Raw genomic sequence first — 25,294 nt, forward strand, 5'->3', positions numbered from 1 at the left:
TGAGTTCCAATACAGTGTAAGATATAACTTTCTAAGTGCTAATTCTAGTTCTTAAAAAAAGAACTCTAATTAGACATAAAGCAAAATATTATACTACAGAATTCCCTTTTCTTTTCTAACAGGACCAGAATAAAGAGATCACCACCTGTCTTTGAGAATAGAAATAATAAAGTGACAGTTCAATATTACTGTAAACTGAGAAGACAACTGGCTTTTACTATGCTTAGAACAGATTTATCACTTGTTATTTAAGAAGAATAATCTTTATAATAAAATTTAGTAAGAAGCACTTAGTATACAATTCTTTAAAGAACATTAGCATTTTAATAGTGAGATTAATCAAGGACAATGAAACTGTTTCTTCCTTAGGAAAACTAAACACTACACAAGAAAAGCAATGACTAGAAATCTTAAATGATTTTCTATTATGAAAAGAGTCAATTTAATTTAATGATTTAACTTTTCTGGAGAATTATCACTATTACTTCCATACCAAAAGAGATATATAATTTGGGGGAACGAGTAAATGTATGAGGATTCTGAACTTTTTCCTATCCACTTCTTGTTTTTAAGATGTAATGATTTATGGATCTAATAGAGATTATAATATTCAGGAAATATACAAGAAATCCATGTTAAATAACAACAGTGAAGCATGAAACATGAGCTTTTGTCACTTTATTGTTAACCAATGAATGTTATCCAAAATTATAGATGTAACTTAATTGTACAACACAAAATTATGCTAATAGTATAAGCCTGCTGGAATTTACCAAATACTCATTATTTTTACATTGCTATATGAACATGTGCTTCTCAAATGCTAATAATAAAAGTTATAATTGGTTTAATGAAAACCCATATTGCAAATAGTTGTTCCTGTTTAGAAAAATTCACACAGTTTTAAAAATGGATTAAATCCATTTTAATTCTAATCTACAAATAGATTATAAACAGCAAATATAACTGGTAATTTTTCAACACTGATATCAAACTGATGTAGGAATGGTAGTGCACACAATTCAAAATGAAGCAAATTAACAAAAATCCAATAAAAATCCAAGTTTTCACCTATTATGGCAATTACTTTAATGCTTTGGAAGAGTGAACACATGCTTTAAACCATGAATAGTAGGGCTTATCATCTGTTCCTCTAATGTGCTGCAAGGAGAAATGTCCTCTTCCACAGTGTTTTGAAGCATGTGCACAACCACCGTACAACAGTCACTTCAAGGTTAACCAGTTATCTTTTGTCCTACTAAATCCAAAAAATATATTAAATGCAACCTTTCCTTTTCATAATGTCTGCCCAGATTAATCCTTTTAAAGTCAGCAAAATCAAAAAAGCACAGAGATATTTTCAGACACAATTTGAATCTATTGTGCATGAAAAATGTCTAACAAAATGGCAATTTTAATAGATAAATGTAAATTTGAATGCATAATACCAAATGGAAAGTAGCTGAACCACACAGAGAAAACAAGGCTTTCCTTATCTCCAAATCTAAATGTTTTATAATAAAGAAAATGTTAGAACCTGTGAATATTTGAACATCTTTCAAACTGGAAAGATTTCTTTGTAAAACATAACTGAAATTAATATAACCTATAAAATTATAATTTCTAAAATAGAATTAACTAACCAAATTTAAGTATTTTTAGTTAGATTGAAAAAATAAGCACAATGATTTAGAAACCAAATATGCTAAAATGATTATGTAATAATTACATCAAGAAATGAAGGTACAAACATTCGTCGTCATATGCTCCAAGGGCAATCTCTCTCTCTCAAACACACACACACACACACACACTTCCTTAGACATACAACACCCCTCCAGGAAGATAGTATACCAGTGAGCACTAACAATTTTAATACAAATCAGAGTCCTACAGTTCAGTTCAACAAAAAGGCAGTTAAAATTTAGCACTCTAAGATATTCTGAAGGAAAAGGAGATCTCAAAAATACTCCTTCATGATTGACAGTATCACTATGTATTATAAAACATATAGCTTACACACTTCACTGTGTTTGAATGACCAGTCATCACAGGTATAGTAGTGAGGTAGTATTACTGTCCCCTCCTCGGGACTGCTGTTTTCATATGCTGCCCTTCTAGCAAGGTCCAGGATTTTATTAATGATGATAATCAATTACCAACAAATGTGCTTTTTCTTTTATTAAACATCTATTTTTTCTAAATCAATCTATGAATGAATCTTTCAGAGACAACTGTTATTTGCAGTAGTGTTTCATCAGTAAACTTTCCTAGGGAACTACTCACTACCTGCTGTCTATACCTTTGTAAGATCAGTGGGCAAAGAAAACCAAATGATGACAGGAGATGAAACACCAATCAATTTAGCTGTCAAAGATGACCGTAATTAAGTAAGCAAATAACAAATATCCAATAATGTTATTAAATTGGGATTTAAAAAATTAACCAATAGCTGTACACTACACTGTTAAACATTCTAATCCTTTTCATGATTCATAGCTATCTTCTACACAATGATGAAAGACTGTCCACCCTGCCACCTATGCTCATTTTAATCACTGCCAATAATCTGTATAGTGGCAGCACTATGGTTACAGGGCATATCAAGGTATGAGAAGTACACACTGAGAAAACATGAATGAGAGAGAATGTGGAAATACATGCAGGTAAAATATGGAAGAAGAAAAAACAGAGTGCCCTACCTAAACACTCATTAAGTCACCACCATCCTTTAAAATGTACAAAGTGCTTAAATCATACATACACATTTGTCAGACATGATAATTAGTGTTAATCTTCAACAGAAAAAAAAATGGAAAATGAAAAATGTGAAAAAGGAGGTGATGGAACACTGTTCTCCATTCCCTGGCCCAAAAGAAAAAGAAAACCAAGCATGATATCACACTGCCTTAATGTTGAAAAGCTCCCCTTAAATGTCTTTTAGCTACCACAGTCAAACTGGTTTAAGTGCTTTGGCAAGGTGAGATGCATTCCATCACATCTGCAAAGGCCTGCTTTTCTCTGTTGGTGGTTCAGCTTATGAAGAACATGTATGCAAAATAACAGCTCTCACATTGCTTCAAACTCATCAATACGTTGCTTTGTATTGCCTTGCCGAATCTGTCGCAGAGTCTTGTACTTATCACGGCCTGCTTTAACATTCTCAGCATGAAGAACATCATTTTGTGTTTTCTTGGTTTCATCTCTGGCTTGGGCTAATTCTGAACTTAATGCCTATGTTTAAAAAATAAAAAGTATGACCATTATTAACTTTTTTTTTAGATTTTAAAAACCTATGAAAGAGGTTTAAAGACACAAAATACCAATATAACAGATCTCTGACTTTTTAGTATATTAAAATTTCCACTGTGAAATCTTTTTCTTTAAAGTGTTTACGTTTGTTGTACTTTTAGTAATGGTGGGGGGTAGTGGTTAGAGAGGAATACCCATGGCCTTTCATTTCTACACTCCGCAACCATGATGAGTTTGTGTATTATTCTAAATTTCCTTGAACTTTCTCGTCTAATACTTGAAATGACTTACAAAAGGTTCAATATAGCTGTTATTGAATGTTACTGTAAGTTCTAAATTCTACACCATGAGAGAAGTTTTCTCCAAAAGTCTTAATACATTTATTACAACTATCACCCCATTTTCTTTTATTAATATTTAAAGATTTCATGAATTTAAAAATTAGAGAACTGATTCTATTAAGTTCTCTAATAGGTATAATATTAAAATTTACTATTTTAATCTAATTATGTACATTTAATATACTGACCTTTTGCCATTACAAAATCTCAACAAAAAAAAATCAGATTATGTAATGTCATACAGGTAGTCTATCAAATTATCATTTCTTTTTAATGTATACTGTTTAAAAAAGAAATTTATTTGTTTTTTAAACACAGTATTTTATGTTCTACTTTTAACATGGCTCAAGTTATAATTAAATAATAGCTTACTAATTAAGGCCTCATTACACAAGGCTAACAAACATCTGGTAACAAGGACATACAACAGAAAAAATGAAATAACGTGACTGTAGGCCAAGTACTTACAAACCAATCACAAGGCCAGCTAGAGGTAAAGGCTTCCAAAAATCAAATGTTTCTTTTTTAATAAGTTTGCCTTAGCAAATGGGGAAAATGCAAATTATATTTAAATGTGCATACAACTGCAAATTTTAAATACCTGGAGTTGTTTTTTAACACGCTCATTTTTTTGCATTTCTGTTATACGTTCCTCCTCACTTCTATGGTTCATTACCCCGTCATTTGATAATTCAGCACTAGCCTCAGCATTATTCTCATCATGTTCATCATGTTCATTTTCTGTTGGAGGAATGACTGGTGGTGGTGGAGGTGGAGGAGGGGCAGACATCACAGTCTTTAACTCTTCTTTGGTCTTTTCCAAGTCTTCCTGGGCTGCAAAAGCCTGAACATAAAAAATAAGTTTATCAGCAAGTTACTTTGAAAATTGGTAATTAAAAGAATCAAGTTATCTTGGGACTTCCCTGGCGGTCCAGTGGTTAAGACTTCGCCTTCCAATACAGGGGGTGCGGGTTCGATCCCTGGTCAGGGAGCTAAGATCCCACATGCCTCGTGGCCAAAAAGCCAAAACAGAAGCAATATTGTAACAAATTCTATAAAGACTTTAAAAATGGTCCACATCAAAAAAAAAAAATCAAGTTATTATCCTTTCTTTCTAATATAAACTATATTTCAGGGTAATGAAAACAGGCGCTATTGATAAAAGCTTATTACATGACAGAATTAAAGACACCACTGTGCAAAACCCTAATAAAACTATTAATTCTGGCAAGGATTATCAACTGTTGCTAAAATTGTTATACAAATGGTTGATGAGAAAACGGACATAAGTATAATGCCAAAGAATTCCACATCGAATAGATTACGTTTTAGCAACGATAAAATATAACCAGACAACGGAGGAAACAGACTGTTATTACTCTAGTCCAACGATCAATTAAAACAACTAATGGTGGGTTAATCAGATATTAAATGTCTTCTGATATAATACAACAGGAAGTATCCAACGTCACCAATTATTTGAGTAATTCTATTGGCTGGTTTGTCTGGAAAAGTACTGCTTTACACTGTTGTCCTGGTGTAATTATTAACAACACCCCCTTTCACTCTCAAAAGTGTTCTAGTTTGGATGATAAATTATCTGAAAGTCTCACCTATGAGGCATCATAGCCAGAAATTTTTAACTTGAATCCTTCAAACTTTTAGGTTTATCTTCCAGCTTACAAGAAATATTGATGATAAAAAGACAGGCTGAATGACACCATAAGAAAGGAATTAGACAAATACAGGAGGAGGAACAGTCTGTGGGTCCTTTTAATAATCCAATATCATAAAAAAAAGAACTGTCCTACTTTAAAAGAGACTTAGAGCAAACAGATGCAATGCAAAGTCCTACTCTGGACACTGGCCTGGCAAATTAGCTATAAAAGACTTTTTGGTTCAATTCTGAATATAGTCTGCCCAGAAATAAACCCACACATATATGGTTAATTAATTTACAACAAAGCAGCCAAGAATATAGGTTGGGGAAAGGACAGTCTCTGCAATAATTGGTGCTAGGAAAACTAGAGAGCCACATGCAAAAGAATGAAATAGCCAAGATATATATGGAAGCACCCTAAGTGTCCATCAGTAGATGAACAGATTAAAAAAAAAAGTGGTATAAATATTAATATATAGTGAAATAGTATTCCACTATAAAAAAGGAATTTTTTTAAAGATTTTTTTTTGATGTGGACCATTTTTAAAGTCTTTATTGAATATGTTACTACAATATTGCTTCTGCTTTTTTATGTTTTAGTTTTTTGGCCCCAAGGCACGGGGGACCTTAGCTCCCCAACCAGGGATTAAATCTGCACCTCCTGCATTGGAAGGCGAAGTCTTAACCACTGGACCACCAGGGAAGTCCCAGGAAATCTTGCCATTTGCAACAACATGGATGGACCTTGAGGGTATCATGCCAAGTGAAATAAGTCAGACAGAGAAAGACAAATTACCATATGATCTCACTTCTATATGGAATCTAAAAATCAACCAACCAAACAAACAAAAAAAACGAGCTTATGGATACAGAGAACAGACTGATGGTTACCAGAGGCATAAATGGAAGAGGAATGGGAGAAGGGAGTTAAAAAGTACAAACTCCCAGCTATAAAATAAATGAGTCATGGGGACATAATGTACAGCATACGGACTACAGTTAATAATACTATATTCTATATTTCAAAGTTGCTAAGAAAGTAAATCTGAAAAGTTTATATAACAAGAAAAAAATTTCTGTAGCTATATATGGAGATGGATGTTAACTACACTTACTGTGATGATCGCTTCAAAATAGATACAAATATTGAATCATCATGCTGTACACCTAAAAATACGTTATATGTCAATTATATCTAAATGAAAAAATTTTGGATATAGTCTAATATTAGATGAGATGAAAACTGACTAAAACAGAACAATATGTACAGTATGATCTCACTCTGGACATATAAATGTGTATGTATACACATATGCAAATAGGAAAATATCCTGGAAGGATATGCACTACAGTGTTAAAATAGTGATCCCAGTTAGCAAGAATGTGATTTTTCTTTTGCATGCATTTTCTAATTTCTACAATTCACAGGATGTGCCTCTGTGATATGTTATCTTTATAAGTTAATGTGTCCCTGAAGTTCATAAATCATCCCTAAAAGGGATCTATACAATTCTAATAAAGTAGTGTTAACAAAAAAGTTAAGTGTTTTTCTTTTTGTAGAGTTCTATTGACATATACATATATACATAACTCTCAATACCAAAAACTTCCCTATGAAATCCGAAGTGCTACAAAGAAAATTTAAGAGGGAAACAAAACTGCTTTCTGTAATAAGTACATTTTGTTGGAGAAAAATCAGAGAACTATATACCTTTGAGTGTAAAAAATTGTTATTATTATAGTTCCATTGAAGAGTTAACATTAAAGTTTGAATTAAATTCTCATTATCTTATATTCCCTACCCCTCCAAATAAAGCCTAATTTTTCACTTTTATGCCATTTCAGACATCAGTGGTTTCATCTACTTAGGAACTCAGAAATCTCAGTATCATCTTCATTGCATTCTTCTAATTCAACTTTACATCCAATCATTTGGTTGCCATGCCCCTTTGAGTCTACCACAAAATGTCCTTCAATAATTCCTGTTCCTCTTTTTTCTCAATGCCACATCCTTAGTGTGAGTCATTAGCTCTTAAGTAATCCTGCCCACTATCCCAATCCATCCTTCATGCTGATTACTAAGCTGTTTTTATAAAACCATGCTTGATGATGTTACAATCCTGTTTTGAAGTCTTCAGAGCCCAACGTCTACAGATATTTCTCAGCATCTTGCCTTAGCAGGGCATTTATTTAAAGCCTTTCACAACTTAATTCCCTCTCTAACTTTCTAGCCACAACTCTCAAAATTTCTGAAAACAGACCCTAAGTTTTGCTCACTTACTAGTTGACCTCAAATCTGTCATGTGCTTTTATACTTCTTATGCTCATTCAATTCCCTCGATCTGGAATGACTTCCTCTTCAGTCTCCATCTTTTCTACCCCCAAATTGAATGTATTATTCAAGAGCCGGCTTAAATTTATAAGGGTTTCCCCAACACCTGCCTCATTCCCTCAGAAATTAAACATTTCTTCTGTGTTCCCAAAGTACTTAGCTTATTATCACTAGATTAGTATTTACTACAGTACATACACATTCATACAGAGGTACCTCTTCCCCTCTAAATCATGACAGCAACTTATATTTATCTCTATAATTTCCACATATGGCTGGGTACAAAATAGATGTTCAATAATTTATAGTGATGAGCAAATGATTACTTTGTGTTGCCACTCAGTAGCTTCTTCCTCCTTTTTTTTCTTGGCTTCTTCTAGAAGCGCAATCTTGGCAGTGAATTCGGCAAGTTCTGCTGCCTAAAATAAACAAAACAATTACCAATACTAAAAAGTAATATATTTTCAGTCATTTATATTAAGTCAAAAAAGCTTTAATGTACATGGACTGTTTTTTTTGGTCATGCCGTGCAGCTTCTGAGATCTTAGTTCCCTGACCAGGGATCAAACCTGTGCCCCCTGCAGTGGAAGCTCAGAGTTCTAACCACTGGACCGCCAGGGAATTCCCACATGGACTATGTTATATGTTTTTCATAGATAGTCTTCTGTTTAAAAAAAGGAACTATTTCTTTAAGAGCATAAATATCTTACTTGTACTAGGTATAATGAGCTAATGAGACAAAGTGAAAAAAAATTTATTATTCTATATACACGTAGTAATTCCTGTTTTCATAGCAGGAACCTAGGAGCTATTTTTAAACTTTCATCAATAAACTATCTGTTAGGGGCTTCCCTGGTGGCGCAGTGGTTGAGAGTCCGCCTGCTGATGCAGGGGACACGGGTTCGTGCCCCAGTCCGGGAAGATCCCACATGCCGCAGAGCGGCTGGGCCTGTGAGCCATGGCCGCTGAGCCTGCGCGTCCGGAGCCTGTGCTCCGCAACGGGAGAGGCCACAACAGTGAGAGGCCGGCATACCGCGCAAAAAATAAAATAAAATAAAATAAACTATCTGTTAAAGCCTACAGAAGGAAAAAGAATTCTATTTACGTAACACTTTATAATTTAAACAGCACTTTCTTAATTCCCCAACAATACTATTAGGTGGTATTATTCCTTTTTTCAAAGGGAGTGATCTGAGGCTCAGAAAGACCCAAAGACACATAGCAAGTAAATGCCTAAACCAATATTTAAATCCCAAATCTTCTAGGTGTCATGCCTACTCCTCATTATTTGCCAGTCCACTAAATACACAAAAAACCCCAATCAATTATGATCTATCTTATAGTTAGCCTATGGTTATCTTATAGGGTTTAGAATATACGTAATTGTCAACTTATCTAAAGCAAAACATGCCAGTGGCTTATACAAAATCTAAGCAAATCAGAATCTTTTGTTAGCAACAGGCTCTATGTAACTTTTATGGTTTTACTTTTAGGTTTCCTTTTAAAAGAAGAAATAAACATTTTAGGCTTATTTCCACACTTTGTTATTTCCACACTTGTCTCGTTGGTTTGCTTTCCAGAAGGTATAATATACTTAATTTTACAAAGGTTTTTTTAAGTTTCCATTATTTGAACTTATTTTACTGGCACTCATTAGCAAACAAAATTTTACTGTTGATTTTGGATACATTACAACACACTTTTGGTAGTGGCTGCACAATACTGATCATTTATTTACTGTACTAAATACTGCAACCTCCAAATTGTCTATTTTTACACTGGTATTTCATTTGTCATGATGGGTATTCCTCTGAATACAGAAAATGGTCCATGTGGTCTATGGTTTTCATAATTCTTTGTTATTCTACTTACTGCTTTAAAATACATTCGAATAAAAAGATATAAGTTCCTTGCAGTGAGTGCACACATACCACAGTGAGGGGATTTGAAAACGTAATTAACCAACACCTTTGTGCTCAGAGAATAAACACTCTGAAATTGCGGAACCGATTTCGTCCATGCTTTTGTCTGAATTTTTCTTTTCCCCTAACAGAACCCAGGTTCCCTACCAGCTGCTCCTGATTCTTCATCTGGTCGGCAGCCTGTTTTGCTATAGCAGATTTGGCCTCTTCAGCAGCTTGACGCTCCTTTTCAAGCCTTTCTGCTTCTTCTTTTGCTCGTTTTCGTTCCTGGTCCAGTTCTAGAGCTTTTCGAGTCTGTTCTTCTAGTTCTGTCAAATATATGTATCCCCCCAAAACAATGATTAATTCTAATTTTCTCATTATCAAAAGAAGTCAAAATAGTAGCAAGGAATCTAATCTGTACAGTTTCTTAAAATTAGCACATATGCAAATGAACATTACCTTGTTTTTAACTTGGCAAAAACCTAATAACTTTTAAAACTCTATTACACAATTCAAAAATGCAAAGAAATGAAAATTCTCTGTAATTCAAGTTATGTCATAAAGCTAGAAGCACATCCTTTATTTTATTTTTAAAAAAATACTCTCCATGGGCTTTCCTGGTGGCGCAGTGTGGTTGAGAGTCCGCCTGCCGATTCAGGGGACACAGGTTTGTGCCCCGATCCGGGAAGATCCCAATATATGACCCAGCAATCCCAGTCCTGCGGATATACCCAAAGAAAACCATAATTCAAAAAGATATATTACCCCAATGTTCACTGCAGCACTATTTACAACAGCCAGGACATGGAAGCAACCTAAGTGTCCATTGACAGATGAATGGTAAAGATGTGATACCTATATACAATGGAATATACAATGGTACCTATATACTCAGCCATAAAAGAGAACAAAATAACGCCATTTGCAGCAACTGAGTGAAGTAAGTCAGACAGAGAAAGACAAATATCATATGATATTGTTTATATGTGTAATCTAAACAAAGGTACAAATGAACTTATTTACAAAACAGAAGCAGAGTCACAGATGTAGAAAACAAACTTATGTTTACCAGGGGATGGGGCGGGGCGAGGAGAAGGGATAAACTGGGAGATTGGGACTGACACATACACAATACTATATATTAAATCGAAAACTAATAAGAACCTGCTGTATAGCACAGGGACCTCTACTCAATACTCTGTAATGGCCTATATGGGAAAAGAATCTTTAAAAAAAAGGGGATATATGTATATGTATAACTGATTTGCTTTGCTGAACACCTGAAACTAATACAACATTGTAAATCAACTATACACCAATGAAAATTTTTAAAAAAACCTCTTTGAAGTTTTTACCTAAACAAACTGCCATCTGTTTCAAAAGTCTATAAAATAACACACTTTAAAATTTAAATAAGTTTTTACTTACCTAAACTAAGTATTAGGTAAGTAAACCCAAGACATTAAGACTGAATACTTACTGACTCAAACAGGAATTTTGATGGGAATTATATGAATTACTGAAAATTTAGAGTTATTAGTACATATCCATTCCTCAAGCATGAAGACAAGTAAGTAATATTTGGAGATAAATGAGGTGAATTTTAATCCATAAATGTACAGATCATAAAGTTAATTCTCTTTTCTTATTCTAATGAGTTGAGAAAGGAAAATATTACTAGCACAAAGCCAAAAGATTTGAAATCAATTTGAAAGTACTAATTTTAAGTATTATTCTGACAATCTTTGTTCAATAGCAAGGACATCTGTGACAGAAGACAAGAGAATGTCATCTATTAAGATGGGTGCAATGTTCTACAAAGAATGACTCTCCCTTTCTGTATACTTTAGAAAAAAGGAAAAACTGAAAATCTGTATGTCAAAAGATTTGAAAGCTAACTGTAATGTACAAGTCACCTTACTGTTCTCCATTTTGTTGTTCTTGGTCAGAACTAATTTAAGTAACTGCAGTTACGACTTGGGAGGTTTTGAGAAGACTGGGAAGAAAAATGACTTTAAACTCTAGATAAAATGTAAAACTTCTACGTGACTATTTGGCTATAAAGATGAAATGTGTATAATGAAGGATGTTACTGAAGCTAAATTCTAGGATTATTCATTTTAGTATATGTCTTCTAAAACTTGGACATCAGAGCTAGCCCATCTAACTTTTTTAATGATCATTCTTTCCATCTGGCTGACTAATACATAAAATAAAGCTCACAAAGTTCACAGCTGTATCCTCCTTCTAAACAAGCAAACAAATAATAAGAAAAGTTTACAAATGAAAACGCCTTATTTTCTCTCATAATAAAAATTCTTTCTGTACTATGAGCCAATAAAGAAAAATAAGCCTGGGTTACAAAGTTAAATTTCAAAATATTCTTTATTTTCTAACAGTTTTTTTGTACTAAGTATTAATTTGAGGAATAGTAGACAGAGCAATGGTTGTTTTGTGGTATATTAAGAATTACACAAAACTCTAATTTTTTTTAATGTTGAAAATGAACTGAAAGCTTCAAATCTACTCTAGTCTCTAGTCTAGAACGGAAGGTTTTGAAGTGCCATATATCCCACAATGATCTCTTTCTTTCCTCTCCAGTTAACTATGATTGGCAAACTATGGCTCAGTGACCAAACCCAACCCAATGCCGTATTTTTGTAAATAAAGTTTTACTGGAACACAATCTCATTTGTTTAGGTATTGCACATGACTGCTTTCATGCTGCAATGGGAGAGCTGATAGCTGTAGCAGACCATGTGGCCTGCAAAGCCTGAAATATTTACTATCCAGCCTTTTAAGAAAAAGTTTGTGAACCCACAAATTAGAATATTTCAGGAGTTCCCTGGAGGTCCCGTGGTTAGAACTCGGGACTTTCACTGCTGTGGCCTTGGGTTGAATCCCTGGTCAGGGGAACTAAGACGGAACTAAGACCCCTCAAGGTCCGTGGCATGGCCAAAAAATATATATATATTTCTATGAAACAAACATCCCTCCAGACCTTGGATCCAGTTAGAAGCGCTTGAGGAGAAGGATTAGATGAGAAATGTGAATAGTATCAATGTTTTGCCTATCTGGGTCAAAAAAAGCAAGAACCTACAATTTTTGAGGTCTGGCATGTGAGAAGAGAGTACGAAGGAAATCTGGCTTCTTTTAGAATCTCAGTTCTTTCAGGACAAAGGTGAAAGGTTACAAGAATAAATTGTTTCTCTCATTAACAGTACACAGTATATTGATGTAGATGGTTATGGAAGTTAATTAAGTGTAGACCAGGGAAGTTATTCTAAGTTCAAGCTAATAAAATTTGTGAAAGCTTCCCTTTCTCAATCAGGTTTGAACACAAGCATCACTTGATTTTGACAGGTCTAAGACTTGGCAAGCCAAATCAACTCTTATGTCACCCCCAAGGGCAAAGATTGGAAGCTATAAAAATTGTAACAGTATTAGTAAAAAAAAAATAATAATAAAAAAATATCTCAGAAGATTATAGATTTTTTTCTTCCTCTTTCCAGTCTAGGGCAATAGTTTATTTTTACCCTGGGAAAAGAACTATTACAAAAAAAAAAAAAGAAAGCAAATAAAAGTTCTATTATCAAAATTCTTAGAAATCATAGAATTAAGAATATGATTACAAATTACTTACTGAAAAAGCAATTTTAGAATACCTGTACTACATCTAAGCAATGGTAACTGAAAACAGCAAGGTGCAAAAGGATATATGTACCTTTTGTTTAAGAAAGAAGTGGAAGTGGAGAATCTGAGCCAGATTAAAACCCTGTAAGGCCTCAGGCATTGAAAAATTATATCTAGAGCCTTAGTCCCAGCAATCAAACTAAAAACAATGCAAAGTCATAAAAAGATATAAGGAAGGCCAAAAATGTTTTGCTTTTTCTAATGACCATTTTGGTACTTTTAAAAAACATTACTCAAAATGAAGATTTTACATATTTATTTATATAAAAATCTATGTTTATATAAATGTACTTATTTATATAAATATATTTATATATTACTTTTTTTTTCTGCCCCTGCTTGGCAGATGACAGAAACATGTGCGTAGACAGACTGCGTATTGGGTAATGCAGCCTGGGAGATGATTAGGAAATGGTCAATCCTACTACTTTCTCTACAGTGTCCATGTGCTGAAGAATTTACAGATCTGCCCAAGACAAATGTACTTGGGGTTTTACACTAACATAAGCTCATGGAAATCAAGCAGAAGAGAGGGGCAGTTCATATGTATCTGAATAGAACCAGTTTATGAGTCTCATTCATGGCTATTCTTATTCTGTACCCATTTAGAGTCAAAGCACTTGGGTCACTGCTTATTTTCTTATTTGATATATTCCCTCACTTCCATGTCTGCCTGTCCATTAAGTAAATAGCACATGTTTCTCATATGCCAGTGTTTCTCAAATGGTTTCTATCAGAATCTCCTGGCTGACTTGTTAAACTAGATTGTTGGGTACCACCCCTACGGGTTCTGATTCAATAGATGTGGGATGGAGCCAGAGAATTTACTTTTCTAACAAGTTTATAGGGGATCTTCTGGTTGCTGTTCCAGGCAGTACAATCTAATATGCCAATTTTCCACAGCCAAACAATTAGAAAATAATTGAGACAATAAATTAATTTTTAAATTCACTGAAGTAGGCACAAGGAAAAATTTTGTAAAAGTAGGATATGTTCATTATGAAGGGATAACCAGAGTAATTGGGGTGGGCGGTCTTGCTTTTGAATAAAATCTGAGATTATTGCCAACAAAAAAAAGAGAAAGAAGTGGAAAGAAAAACATATCTTTGTGTGTATATCATGTATTTGCTTATTTTATATGCAAAAGAAACAGGTATATAATATTCCCAGTAGAGTGGAATAGTGGCAGAGCCTGTAGTATTCTATCAGGCTAAGAAAACAGAGATTTAGACTTTGGGGCTGCCAAAGCATCCAAGGCTTGAAAGGACAAGATCCTGAAAAGGAGTAAACAGAAAAGTCTCAAAATCTATGTGTATTTCCCCTCAAGACATTTGCCAACTCCTAAAATGCACACATAAGGAAACAAGCAAAAAGCAGCTGTAAGAGGGTAAAGAGGTGACCAGACAGATTAACACTCTTTGCAGCTTGGGAGTCAAAGGTTGGAGTTCAAGGCCCTCTAAGACAGAAGGGCCCCAGTAAATATGCAGTCTTCCGGATGACACCCCCAAAGGGCTAGACTAGCAATGGGAAAACCAGAAAGAGACCAACGTTAACAAAGCCTGAAACCCAGCTCAACTCTATCCAGGTGATCTGCACATATTCTGACTGTCAAAAGCAAATTAAATCCTCTCTAAAGGAAAATAACACCATCCAAAGTCTCTATAACTTTTCATATACAATGTTGGGCATTCAATCAAAATTACCAGGTATACCAGACAGGACCAAATGAGCCCCTGACCCCCTCCCCCCACCCCAAAAAGGGAATACAGACTATAGAATAGGCCCATAGATTATCCAGACATTGGAGTTTGCAAGCAAGGTCATTAAAATAACTATGATTGACACTGCTCATCTAGGAGAGGTGGAAAAAAAGCAAAGCATGGGGAAAGAATCAACGGCCAGAGGAACACTGACAATAATGTAGAAACAGATGTTCAGGAGTCCTACAAACCCTCTGCAGAGATGCCAAGGGCCAGAGTCCCCTTTATAATTATAAAAGTTCAATTTATCAATCTTTTCCTTATGGTTATGAACACATTCTCTCCTTTACTACCTTCTAGAAACTTCATTCTACCTTTAACATTTAGGTTCACAATCCACAGGCCCTCTATAAAGAAAAACCAGCTAAAAATTCAGGAGCTCTTTGACAAGGGACCCAAATACACTACTAATTTTATTTTAACAAAACAGTAAGCCAGTGCACTAGAATCATGCATTGAAGGAAAAAAAAAAAAAGCCCCCTTCCCACCTCAAAAAAGATAAAACATTTCTAACCACCAAATAAACAGCAATACTGCAAATGTGAAGAGCATGTGAAGCTCCTCCTGTGGCTGAGAATGAAAGCTTAAAGGAAGAAAATCTGAAAAGACCAGACTTGGGCAGCGGTGGGAAACCCAACAGAAAAGCTGTATTATAAATGCCAACTTAGAAGATAAATCAGAGTTACAGAGCTTGTCATCACATTGAGAAACTGTTATCACATCCTCAATCCACAGAGGTTTGCAGCAAAGACATTTCAACAGCTGATCTTCCTCTCCTGGATTTTCCATCCCCAGAACTTCCTCTCCAGGAGCTCTCTATTAAGAAAAGGATTGTGAATAAGTAGAAAAGGAAGCTACCAGAGATGGGAAGAAAGGAAAAGTATAGTTAATACAGCAGACAAAGAGAAAACTACCAACCCAGGGATGATCCAGGAGGTGCATCACCTAGCAATACCATGGGAGGAGAGGGTTTATTCTGTGAAATATGCAGAATATTCAGTCTGTTGACTTAAATGGATAAGTCCAGTCTTGGCAGATATTAAACTCTTCTGGAGACTTTGTTCTGTTATAAACTAAATGGCTCTCTGTATTAACTTCATCAAGTAATTATTTTCCTTTTCTCAATTTCAGGATTATAATTTATGAAAGTATATAATGTGTAACAATTAACAACTAATACCATAAAGGATTAAAGATAAAAGATAAAGTTAAGTAACATGGGAGCCCAAGAGTTGCCTTGTCTTTGAAACATGCTTCCTACCATTTTATTATATACCTATGACTTATTTATGACACGTCAGTTAAAAATCTTTTTAGGTACAACTAGTAACTGAACACTGTGGCATTGGCAATAGGATAGACAAATAGATAAGTGGAACAGAAAAGAGTCTAGAAACAGATGCATACATACAGACTTCTGGATTTGTGACAAAGATGATGCTATGTATGGTACAAAGTCTTTGCAATAAATGGGTCTGGGTCAGTTAGAAATATGTACGGGAAAAAACAAACCTTGACTCTTATAAAAATCATTTACATATGGACTGTGGACCTAAATGTGAAAGGTAAAACAAAGTTTCTAGGAGGTAGTAAACAATAATACATTCACAACCATAAAGAGTGATAAAGAGTGATAAATGGAGATTAAAGTTAAGACTGTCTTTTCATTAAATGACACCATTAAGAGAGTAAAAAGGTAAACCACGGAGAGATGTTTTTACAATACATGTAAAGAACTACTACAGATCAATAAGAAAAAGAAGAAAATCCAATTTTTTTTTTGAATGGGCAAAATAAGTGAAAAGGCACTTCACAGACAGCTATAAGCATTTGCTAAGGTGCTCAAAATCATCAGTCATCAAGAAAATGCACTGTACTCATTGTATCCACCAGAATGGCTAAACAAACAAAACAAAAAAGAAACCCTGATAATAATGAGTGGTGAATGTAATGATGAAGATGTAGAGCAGTGGTAGGAATGAAATTTGATACAACCACTTTGGGAAACTGGTGGCTGTATCTACTATAGCTCTATACAGCTGTGATCCCGAAATTCCGCTCCTAGATGTGTACATCCCACAAACTAGTAGGTATGTACACCAAGTGCTATGTTCAAGAATGCTCATAGCAGCCTTATTTTATAATAGCCCCAAACTGGAAATATTACAAATGTCCATCACCAGTAGAATGCATAAACTGAGGTAAATACATGCAATAGAATATTACACAACAATGTGAAAAAACAAACTACAGCTACCTGCATAAGTTTGAGCAAAAAGAGGCCAAAAGTACACATGAATTCATTTCTATGTAGTTCAAACATAGGCAAGATGATTCTAAGGCATTACACTGAAAGCACAAGCAATAAAAGCCAAAATAAATAAATAGATAGGACTTCATCCAAATTTAAAACCAAATTTAACACCATCAACAAAGTGAAAAGACTACCCATGGAACAGGGGAAAATACTTGCATATCATATATCTGATATATGATAAGGGATTTACACACAAATATTAAAAAAAACTCTTATACGTCAACAACAAAAAAAAACATGATTGAAAATTGGGCAGAAAATTTGAAAATACATTTTTCCAAAGAAGATACATAAATGGCCAATAAGGATATGGAAAGATACTCAACATCAATAGCCATTAGGAAAATGCAAATCAAAACCACAATGAGATACCACTTCGCACCCATTATCATGACTATAATCCAAAAGATAAATATTAACAAGTGTTGGTGAGGATGTGGAGAAAACATGCCTTGCTGGTATGAATGTTAAATGACATATAATTGTTTTAGAAATCAGATGCACATGTCCTCAAAAAGTTAAACATATGACCCAGCAATTCCACTCCCAGGCTTATACCCAAAAGAAATGAAAACGTACAGATACACAATAACTTGTACACAAATGTTCATAGCAGCATATTCACAACGGCCAACAGTGGACACAACTGATGAAAAAGTAAAATGTAGCATTATACGCATAAAGTCCTTGATACATGCTAAAACGTGATGGACCCTGAAAACATTATGCTCAGCGCAAGTCACAACAGATCACGTTTTGCATGACTGTATTCACATGAAATGTCCAGAAGGCAAGTCTATAGAGATAAAAAGTAAATTAGTAGCTGCCTAAGGCTGAGGGAGGGAGAACTGGGAATAACTGGGAGCGACTGCTAACAGGTATGCGACTTCTGTCTGGGGTGATGAAATTGTTCTAAAACTGTGATGGCGGCTGCACAACTATGCAAACATACTAAAAGCTATTAAATTGTACACTTCAAATGGCTGTGTGGTATGTAAGTTATATCTCAACAGAGCTATTAGAAAAAAAGGTAAGACTAAACCTCATGATGATATAAATCAGAATGATATACATCTGGGGTGAAAAAATGACTGCAAAGGGACACAAGGTGGGGTTCCCTGAGGGCAGGTAATGTTCTCTATCCTGTTCTGGGTAGTTACAAAAATAAATTCACTTTGTAAAAATTCATTGAGCCTTACACTTAAGAGGTATGCACATTATTATACCTATGAAAAAATTTCAACAACAAAAAACTTTAATATAACTTTATATATCAAAAAATCTCAAAAAGCTAAATTAGGGATTATTTACCTCCATTTTAGAAATTAGGAACATAAGGAAATCTAGAGGCTAAAATGACTTCCTTATGGTCATAAGTTAATGACAGAATTAAAGCTTGGCTCCTGTTTGTAAACAATGCATACCTAAACCCCCTCCTACTTACTATTACTACTTTTATCACATTATCCTGTTTATCTCCTTCACAGCACTTCGAACTACATAAGATGATTTTTATTATCTGTTAATTTTATTACTCTGTCTTTCCTCAATAAACTGTAAGCTACATGAGAGTAGGAAACTTATCTGTTCAATACTATATCCCCAATACCTGGAACAATGCCTAGAACAGTACTGGGTGTACTTATTAAGTACTAAGTGTTTAACAAGTATCCAGAATGAATGAAATCACTATACCCCCAACTCTTTCCTGTGGTTTGTCTTTGTGAAGGTGGAAATTCACTTTGATTTTTGTTGCAATAGTGACTAAATGCAAGTTTGGCTGTATTGTATCTCAAATATAGTCACCAATATATCTTAAAGATGGTTAAAAGAATGATAAAGGAAGCTAAATAATTTAACAATGATGAATTATGGCAATGCAAAATGTCAGAATGGTTCTATTTAATGATTTATGACATTTCAAATAATGACTTCAATAAAATTTTTTTCAAGAAAATGACAATAATGAAGTATGGAAGTTTCTTTTCACAAACACTTATGGGTTTATCTACTAAATATCATGATTTAGATGACCAGAGTTACTGCATTTGAATGAGAATTTAGCATAAATTACAAGACAACCGTGCAGAGTTTAGGACGGCCTGGAAAAGCTGTATTATTAGAAAAACAAAACAAAACAAACAAAAACACAAACTGGATGTCCTTTGCCTTAGGATGACTGATTTGAAACTGTCTTGACAGGCATGCTCTATATTCTTTCTTATGTTTTATCTTCCTTATATTCTTTGGTGCTTCTTTACTTGAATACTTTTCTGTATGTAAATCATTAATATTTTTATTATACATCCTAAATAAATAAGATTGAAAGATTTAGTAAATAGCTATTCTCTAAGAAAATGTATTATGTAAATGAAAAAGTACTATCCTTCAATCTTCTCTTTAAAATCAGAGCACTATCATACATTTCTTTAAACTTTCCTTTTTTAAAAAAAAATTATTTTATTTATTTATTTTTGGCCGCACTGGGTCTTCGTTGCTACGCACGGGCTTTCTCTAGCTCCGTTGAGTGGGGGGCTACTCTTCGTTGCAGTGTGCGGGCTTCTCATTGCGGTAGCTTCTCTTGCTGCAGAGCACAGGCTCTAAGTACGTGGGCTTCAGTAGCTGCAGCATGCAGGCTTAGTAGTTGTGGCTCACGGGCTCTAGAGCACGGGCTCAGTAGTTGTGGTGCACGGGCTTAGTTGCTCCATGGCATGTGGGATCTTCCCGGACCAGGGCTCGAACCCATGTCCCCTGCATTGGCAGGCAGATTCTTAACCACTGCGCCACCAGGGAAGCCCTAAACGTTCCTTTTTTAAAAAACACACTTTAGTATACTCCAGATTTTTTTTTTTTACACTATTCTTCCTCTAAGAGTATTGCTCATACTCTTCACATGGTGCTTAGTACATGTTACCTCACTTTATTAATATTTTTAATGTATACATCTCATTTCTGTCAACCACACAGGCTTCACTCCCATGCATGCTATATATCTGTCTTTCAAAAACACAGCACAAAGTAGGCGCATCACAAATGTCTGCTTTTTTAACTGATGAAAAAGCACCTAGAGTGGGAGAAACAGCATCAAGTTGGAATTCAGGAAACAAGTTCTACCCTTGTGTTATGGTTTGCAAATAAGTCTCTTTACTACCTCTGGGCTTTAAACTAAATACTTTCTAGGTCTTTTCTAGCTCTGAGAAATGAGGCTTCTAATGAGTCAGAATAAAATCCAGGTTTTTTTTTTTCTATTTCTTCTCTTAGAAATATTATTTCCAATCATCTTGCAATTGGAATGATCAGTTTGTGGATTTATAACAGTCTTTGTGACTTCCTCCTCTAGCTACCCATCTGCAAGTTATTCTACCCACTGCTCAAAAGCATCCCCCCACCACGGTAGGCTAATGTAAGGAATGAAAATAAACCTTAACTAAGATCATTAGCTATTTCCAACAGAAGTGAATGGCTGGTCCTACTAGTTGTCAGAAAAGCAGGTATTAATTTAATTTTATAAATAATGTAGATTTTCATGTTATCCCCTAGATCTTACTGCTTAGGAAGGCACATAACATCCTATTTTACTCAATATCTTTTTTCTTGTGTTCTCCCCACTATTTCTTGTTTGAAATTAGTATATTCTAGAGTTACTTTATATAAACCACACTCTCTAAATCCAATGTATCCTTTCTATATATACACTGTAGCATTTTGGTTACCTACTGCCTAGGTCATAGGTTCTTCCAAACATGTTACCGAAAACAAACAAACAAAACACTTCTATGTGTTGTGCATTTTTTTAATATACTGAAATTAAATTTAGAGACAGTTCCAGAAGAGTTTAAATAGTCAGAATAGCTTAAAATGCTTTTAATTACCTAGACGCCTTGAAGTTCTTACATATCCATAAAATGCTTTTGTTTAAGTACCAGAGAGTATTGAAAACGTGTTTTTGTTTATGGAACCCTGAATAGTGATAGGAATAAATTACTACATACAGGCATTCATAATACATAAGGGTACACATAAAAATACTTGAGTGCTTAAGTAAATGAAAGACAAAGAATATATGAGCCTTGTATAGTTGAATGTGCCTTAAACGTGTTTATGATGTAATTCCACCAAGTATTAAATTGGCAATTAAATGTAATTATTCTAGATAAGACAAATAAGATTTAACAGTAGTAAGAAATACTATTAGCTGATGACAGAGCAACAATTTTGAATCCAGTGCCAAAAAGAAACTTTTACCTTTCTGGGCTTTCAATGTCTGTTCTTCAATTTGCCTCAGACGTTCCATTAGCTCTTCCTTTTCACGTTCTATTCTTTCCTTTTCCTTTTCTGCTATTTCTCTTTTCTTCTTTTCATTCTCTAATTGCGCCCTTAAAAGGAATTACAATTGTGCTTTTACAAATTAATATATGCAAATATTCATATGAAGCCTAAGTACCAGCTGTGAATCAACTAAGAAACTACAGCATAAATATTTTAACAGTCCTCATTATACTCAGATTTGTTCAAAACTCATATAGTTAAGAATATAGGACTACACTGTTACATACACAATTGTGAGGTTGCAAAAAGTTCAGTCAATGACTGTTTAAAATGAACTCTTGACAGTAAATTACATGTCAGCACAAAAGGAGTTAACTGCACAGCTGCTATACCCAAGGACATGCCTTCTTTAGATTAGCAGGAGCCCTCCACTGGGGGAAGTAACAAAGGCTTGAAGGGAGTAAACAAGGCTGTTTCACTTTAAACAGCAAAATAACCTGGGAGGGCAACAATTTTCGACCATTAACAATTAATTAATAGAAGTTTAATTTCTAAGGTAGTACCAACTTATGCTTAGATACAAGATGACAAACCAGTTTAATCTCCTTTGACAAATCCCTTAGAATGACAGTACATATCTAAATATAGCCAAATTCACTCATCAAACATCTACCAAGGGCCTACTGTGGGTCGGACTCTATGTTGAGGGCCAGAAGTATAATGATGAATAAGAGACCCTATGTTAATTATCAGATAATACTGTCTACTTTAATGGGAATAATTTTCTCTCATTAAAAAAAAAATCGATTATGACTTCATCTGACACTTATGTGAATATACCTAAATATTTCTAAAAGACAGTGCTGCCATTTGATGTCAATTCTGAATTTCAGGCCCAAACCATGTAGTTTCTCAACCTGCAGTCTCTGATAAGCTTACCAGCAAAGTTTTATTATCAATTCCTTACTCAATAAATCTAAACTTAAAAATTCCTACAGCTCCTAGTACCTATATGCCTCCAACATGAAAAGAGAATCAACCCAGTTTTGGGATAAACAGGTACAGTTGTGGCAAGTTGGCAAGAGATAGACCCTTAAGTGTAAGGGTGATCATACCTCTCCAGCTGGTTTTAATAAATCCTCACAGCATTTAATAATCTAGGGCTTGGAGTTCATTTATGTGAGAGGAGCTCCACCTCTGTTCTAGAATTCCCTACAAGGTACTTTCTCAACAGCCAGGAGTCAGTAACTAAGCACCCCTCTGCCGCCAAGACTTGGACTCACTCTGCAGCACATTCACCTCTTTCTTCCTATCCTATTCAACCTGTAAGAGTATACACAGGTAAAGAGACATAAGAAGTTGGGAGCCCCCACCCCTCTAGAAGACAGGGGTGCTTGAGGTTTAAGGAAATGTTTGAGTTTTCCAACTTCCATGAGCAAAGCAAGGGCCTGGTGGCCTCCGCAGAGGCTGCTGACCTTTCTGTATTCTTTAGAAAGCTGAAAAGGCAGGCTTGTCTGTGAAAGCAAGAGCACAGTACTTTTCAAGGAATTGCTAAGTATAGCCAAGAGCTTTTTTCTGTGCCAGGCTGCTACTCTAAGATGTTGAATAGCCTACCCCCAACATTCCCCAGCCTCTGCTCAATCAAATCCAGTGTTGCCACTGTTCTCCAAGACAGTTAGTTACCTTCCTCCCTCCCTCCCTGAGGCCCTGAGACACTTTATGAGGACTTACACCACAAAACAGATCTCAAGACCAAAGGCTGTAATAATATTCCATGAACTCAGAACCTTTCAGGTACAGCTCTGGCACACAGATGGCCCCTTCCGGAGATAGGCACTGGTGTTATTTAGCTTTTCCCTATTGATGTTTCATTTGTTCATCCTCAAGGACAGAGGTAAAGGAGATATGGAAGCAGGAAATAAGACAGAAGGTAACAAGCAAGTTGGGGGGAAAATTTAGTCTTTGTACTGAAAAAGGGAATAAATGTATAGCCAATATTTAACTTGACTATAATATTTAAAGCATTTTGCAAAGTTTACTCTGCTGTGCTCTTATGAGGCTTGTATCTCATATTTTTTTTTTCTTTTTGCGGTACACAGGCCTCTCACTGTTGTGGCCTCTCCTGTTGCGGAGCACAGGCTCTGGACGTGCAGGCTCAGTGACCATGGCTCACGGGCCCAGCCGCTCCGTGGCATGTGGGATCTTCCTGGACCAGAACACAAACCCACGTCCCCTGCATCGGCAGGCAGACTCTCAACCACTGCGCCACCAGGGAAGCCCGTGTCTCATATCTTAATAAGAATTCTCACCTGGCTACAGCCATCACCAACTAATCCCATTCAATTAATATAAATGCCTTTGGCTCTCCACATTTCTTAGTGATACCTAGTTTTTGCAGGCCTGTCTTGTCTCCTTTATGAAACTGAAAAAGCTTGCTTCTCCCATAAACCTTGTTGGAGGAACAAACTGGTCCATTCACAGGCCACTAGGCATGCCGTGCATATCCTTATCTTCACACATTTGCTTAGGTTAGCTTCATCTTCTGAAAATATCTTACCCCTGTCTCTCTCAAAATGAAGTCCCACTTTCCCCATGAAGCAAGCCTCTTGTGATTACTCTAAACCACAGATGTAAATATTTTTACTTAGAGTTTGGATTTGGAAACACTCATTTGACCAAGCTGTTCTATTTTAAGAAATAAATAACACATTAATAAACTATCAATTCTCTGTACTAATATGCCAAAAGTATTTTAAAATATACTACTTTTTAAAGAATATCAAATGGCCTCAATTACATTTTTCTTAAAGTGAAGATTAAAACATATTCAGACTAACTTCTCAAACTAACTTCTATTCAGACTATGTATTAATAATATTAAGAATTATTTACAGCTACTATTTATTAAAAACATCAGGTACTTTGCTAAATGTTTCTATACTGACACTAGTATTTCTCACAAAAACTCCTGAAAGTAGGACTATTATTTTCATAGTAAGGGCAAGAGAACAGTGGGTCAGAAGTTACTTTTTCAACAAGTGTCAGAAGAGAATTCAAACCCAGATTTATTTAATTCCAAAGCCTGTATTCTTTGCATGACACCAGCTGAGTCCTAGTGATACAGGCAGCCAGCCATGACACAGAATATCCCATAGCTAACCTACAACTGACATGTAGGTATCTGGCTCTAAACTGTAAACTCAATTCAATTTGGATGTAAGTAACTTAAGAACGCAGACTACAGGGACCAATAACCCATGGAAAATAAGATCATTTTCACTATAAGAAAAAAAGTTATCAGAGTTATGGGGAGAGAATATGGCCACATATGCCAACGTACTGTAGGGAAAGAGGCCTCTTGCTGCCCCTTCCCAGCTACTGTTCTTGCCCAAGAGATTCCAGCAGCACAGGCAGCATACCTCTGAGCATTCCCCCAAGTATGTCTGCTGGCTACTTTGTCATTGGGCTTGACCAAAATTGTTTCCACAAACACAGCTGTCATTTCTCTCTGACCTGTAAAGCAGGGAATAAATGAAGACTTGGAATGCCATTTCTGAAACACTGCCAATCCCTATGTGGCTGGACTAATAAAAAACATCCTCTAGGCATTCAAATGAATTAAACAATTACTGAATTCCTACTCTGTACAAAGCAGTCAATAAATGCTTGCTAATGAAATGCTGGAACCTTTCATGGAATCCAAGAAAGGAACCATGGGGTTGTTACTGTTTAAAAAAAAAAAAAAAAAAAAAAAAAAAAAAAATCT

At 35.1% G+C, this 25,294-nt stretch overlaps 1 protein-coding gene across 2 annotated transcripts in view; it reads right to left on the bottom strand.

Annotated features, from left to right (window-relative positions):
• Positions 1–25,294, bottom strand: part of RDX (radixin) — a 92,388-nt gene that overhangs the window by 20,222 nt on the left and 46,872 nt on the right. The window contains exons 10-14 of one of the 2 annotated variants that reach the window (XM_024754236.1): positions 21,505–21,635; positions 9,655–9,815; positions 7,912–8,004; positions 4,195–4,437; positions 3,074–3,234 (exon numbers count right to left, since the gene is read on the bottom strand). In XM_024754236.1, coding sequence (XP_024610004.1) covers positions 3,074–3,234; positions 4,195–4,437; positions 7,912–8,004; positions 9,655–9,815; positions 21,505–21,635 — 789 coding nt within the window. Of the gene's footprint in view, positions 1–663; positions 3,235–4,194; positions 4,438–7,911; positions 8,005–9,654; positions 9,816–21,504; positions 21,636–25,294 lie in introns of those variants that run through there. The other variant, XM_024754235.1, reaches the window with a different exon arrangement.

Source organism: Neophocaena asiaeorientalis, unplaced genomic scaffold (genome assembly GCF_003031525.2).
Source record: "Neophocaena asiaeorientalis asiaeorientalis breed wild unplaced genomic scaffold, Neophocaena_asiaeorientalis_V1.1 scaffold21, whole genome shotgun sequence".
Taxonomy (NCBI): Eukaryota; Metazoa; Chordata; class Mammalia; order Artiodactyla; family Phocoenidae; genus Neophocaena; species Neophocaena asiaeorientalis.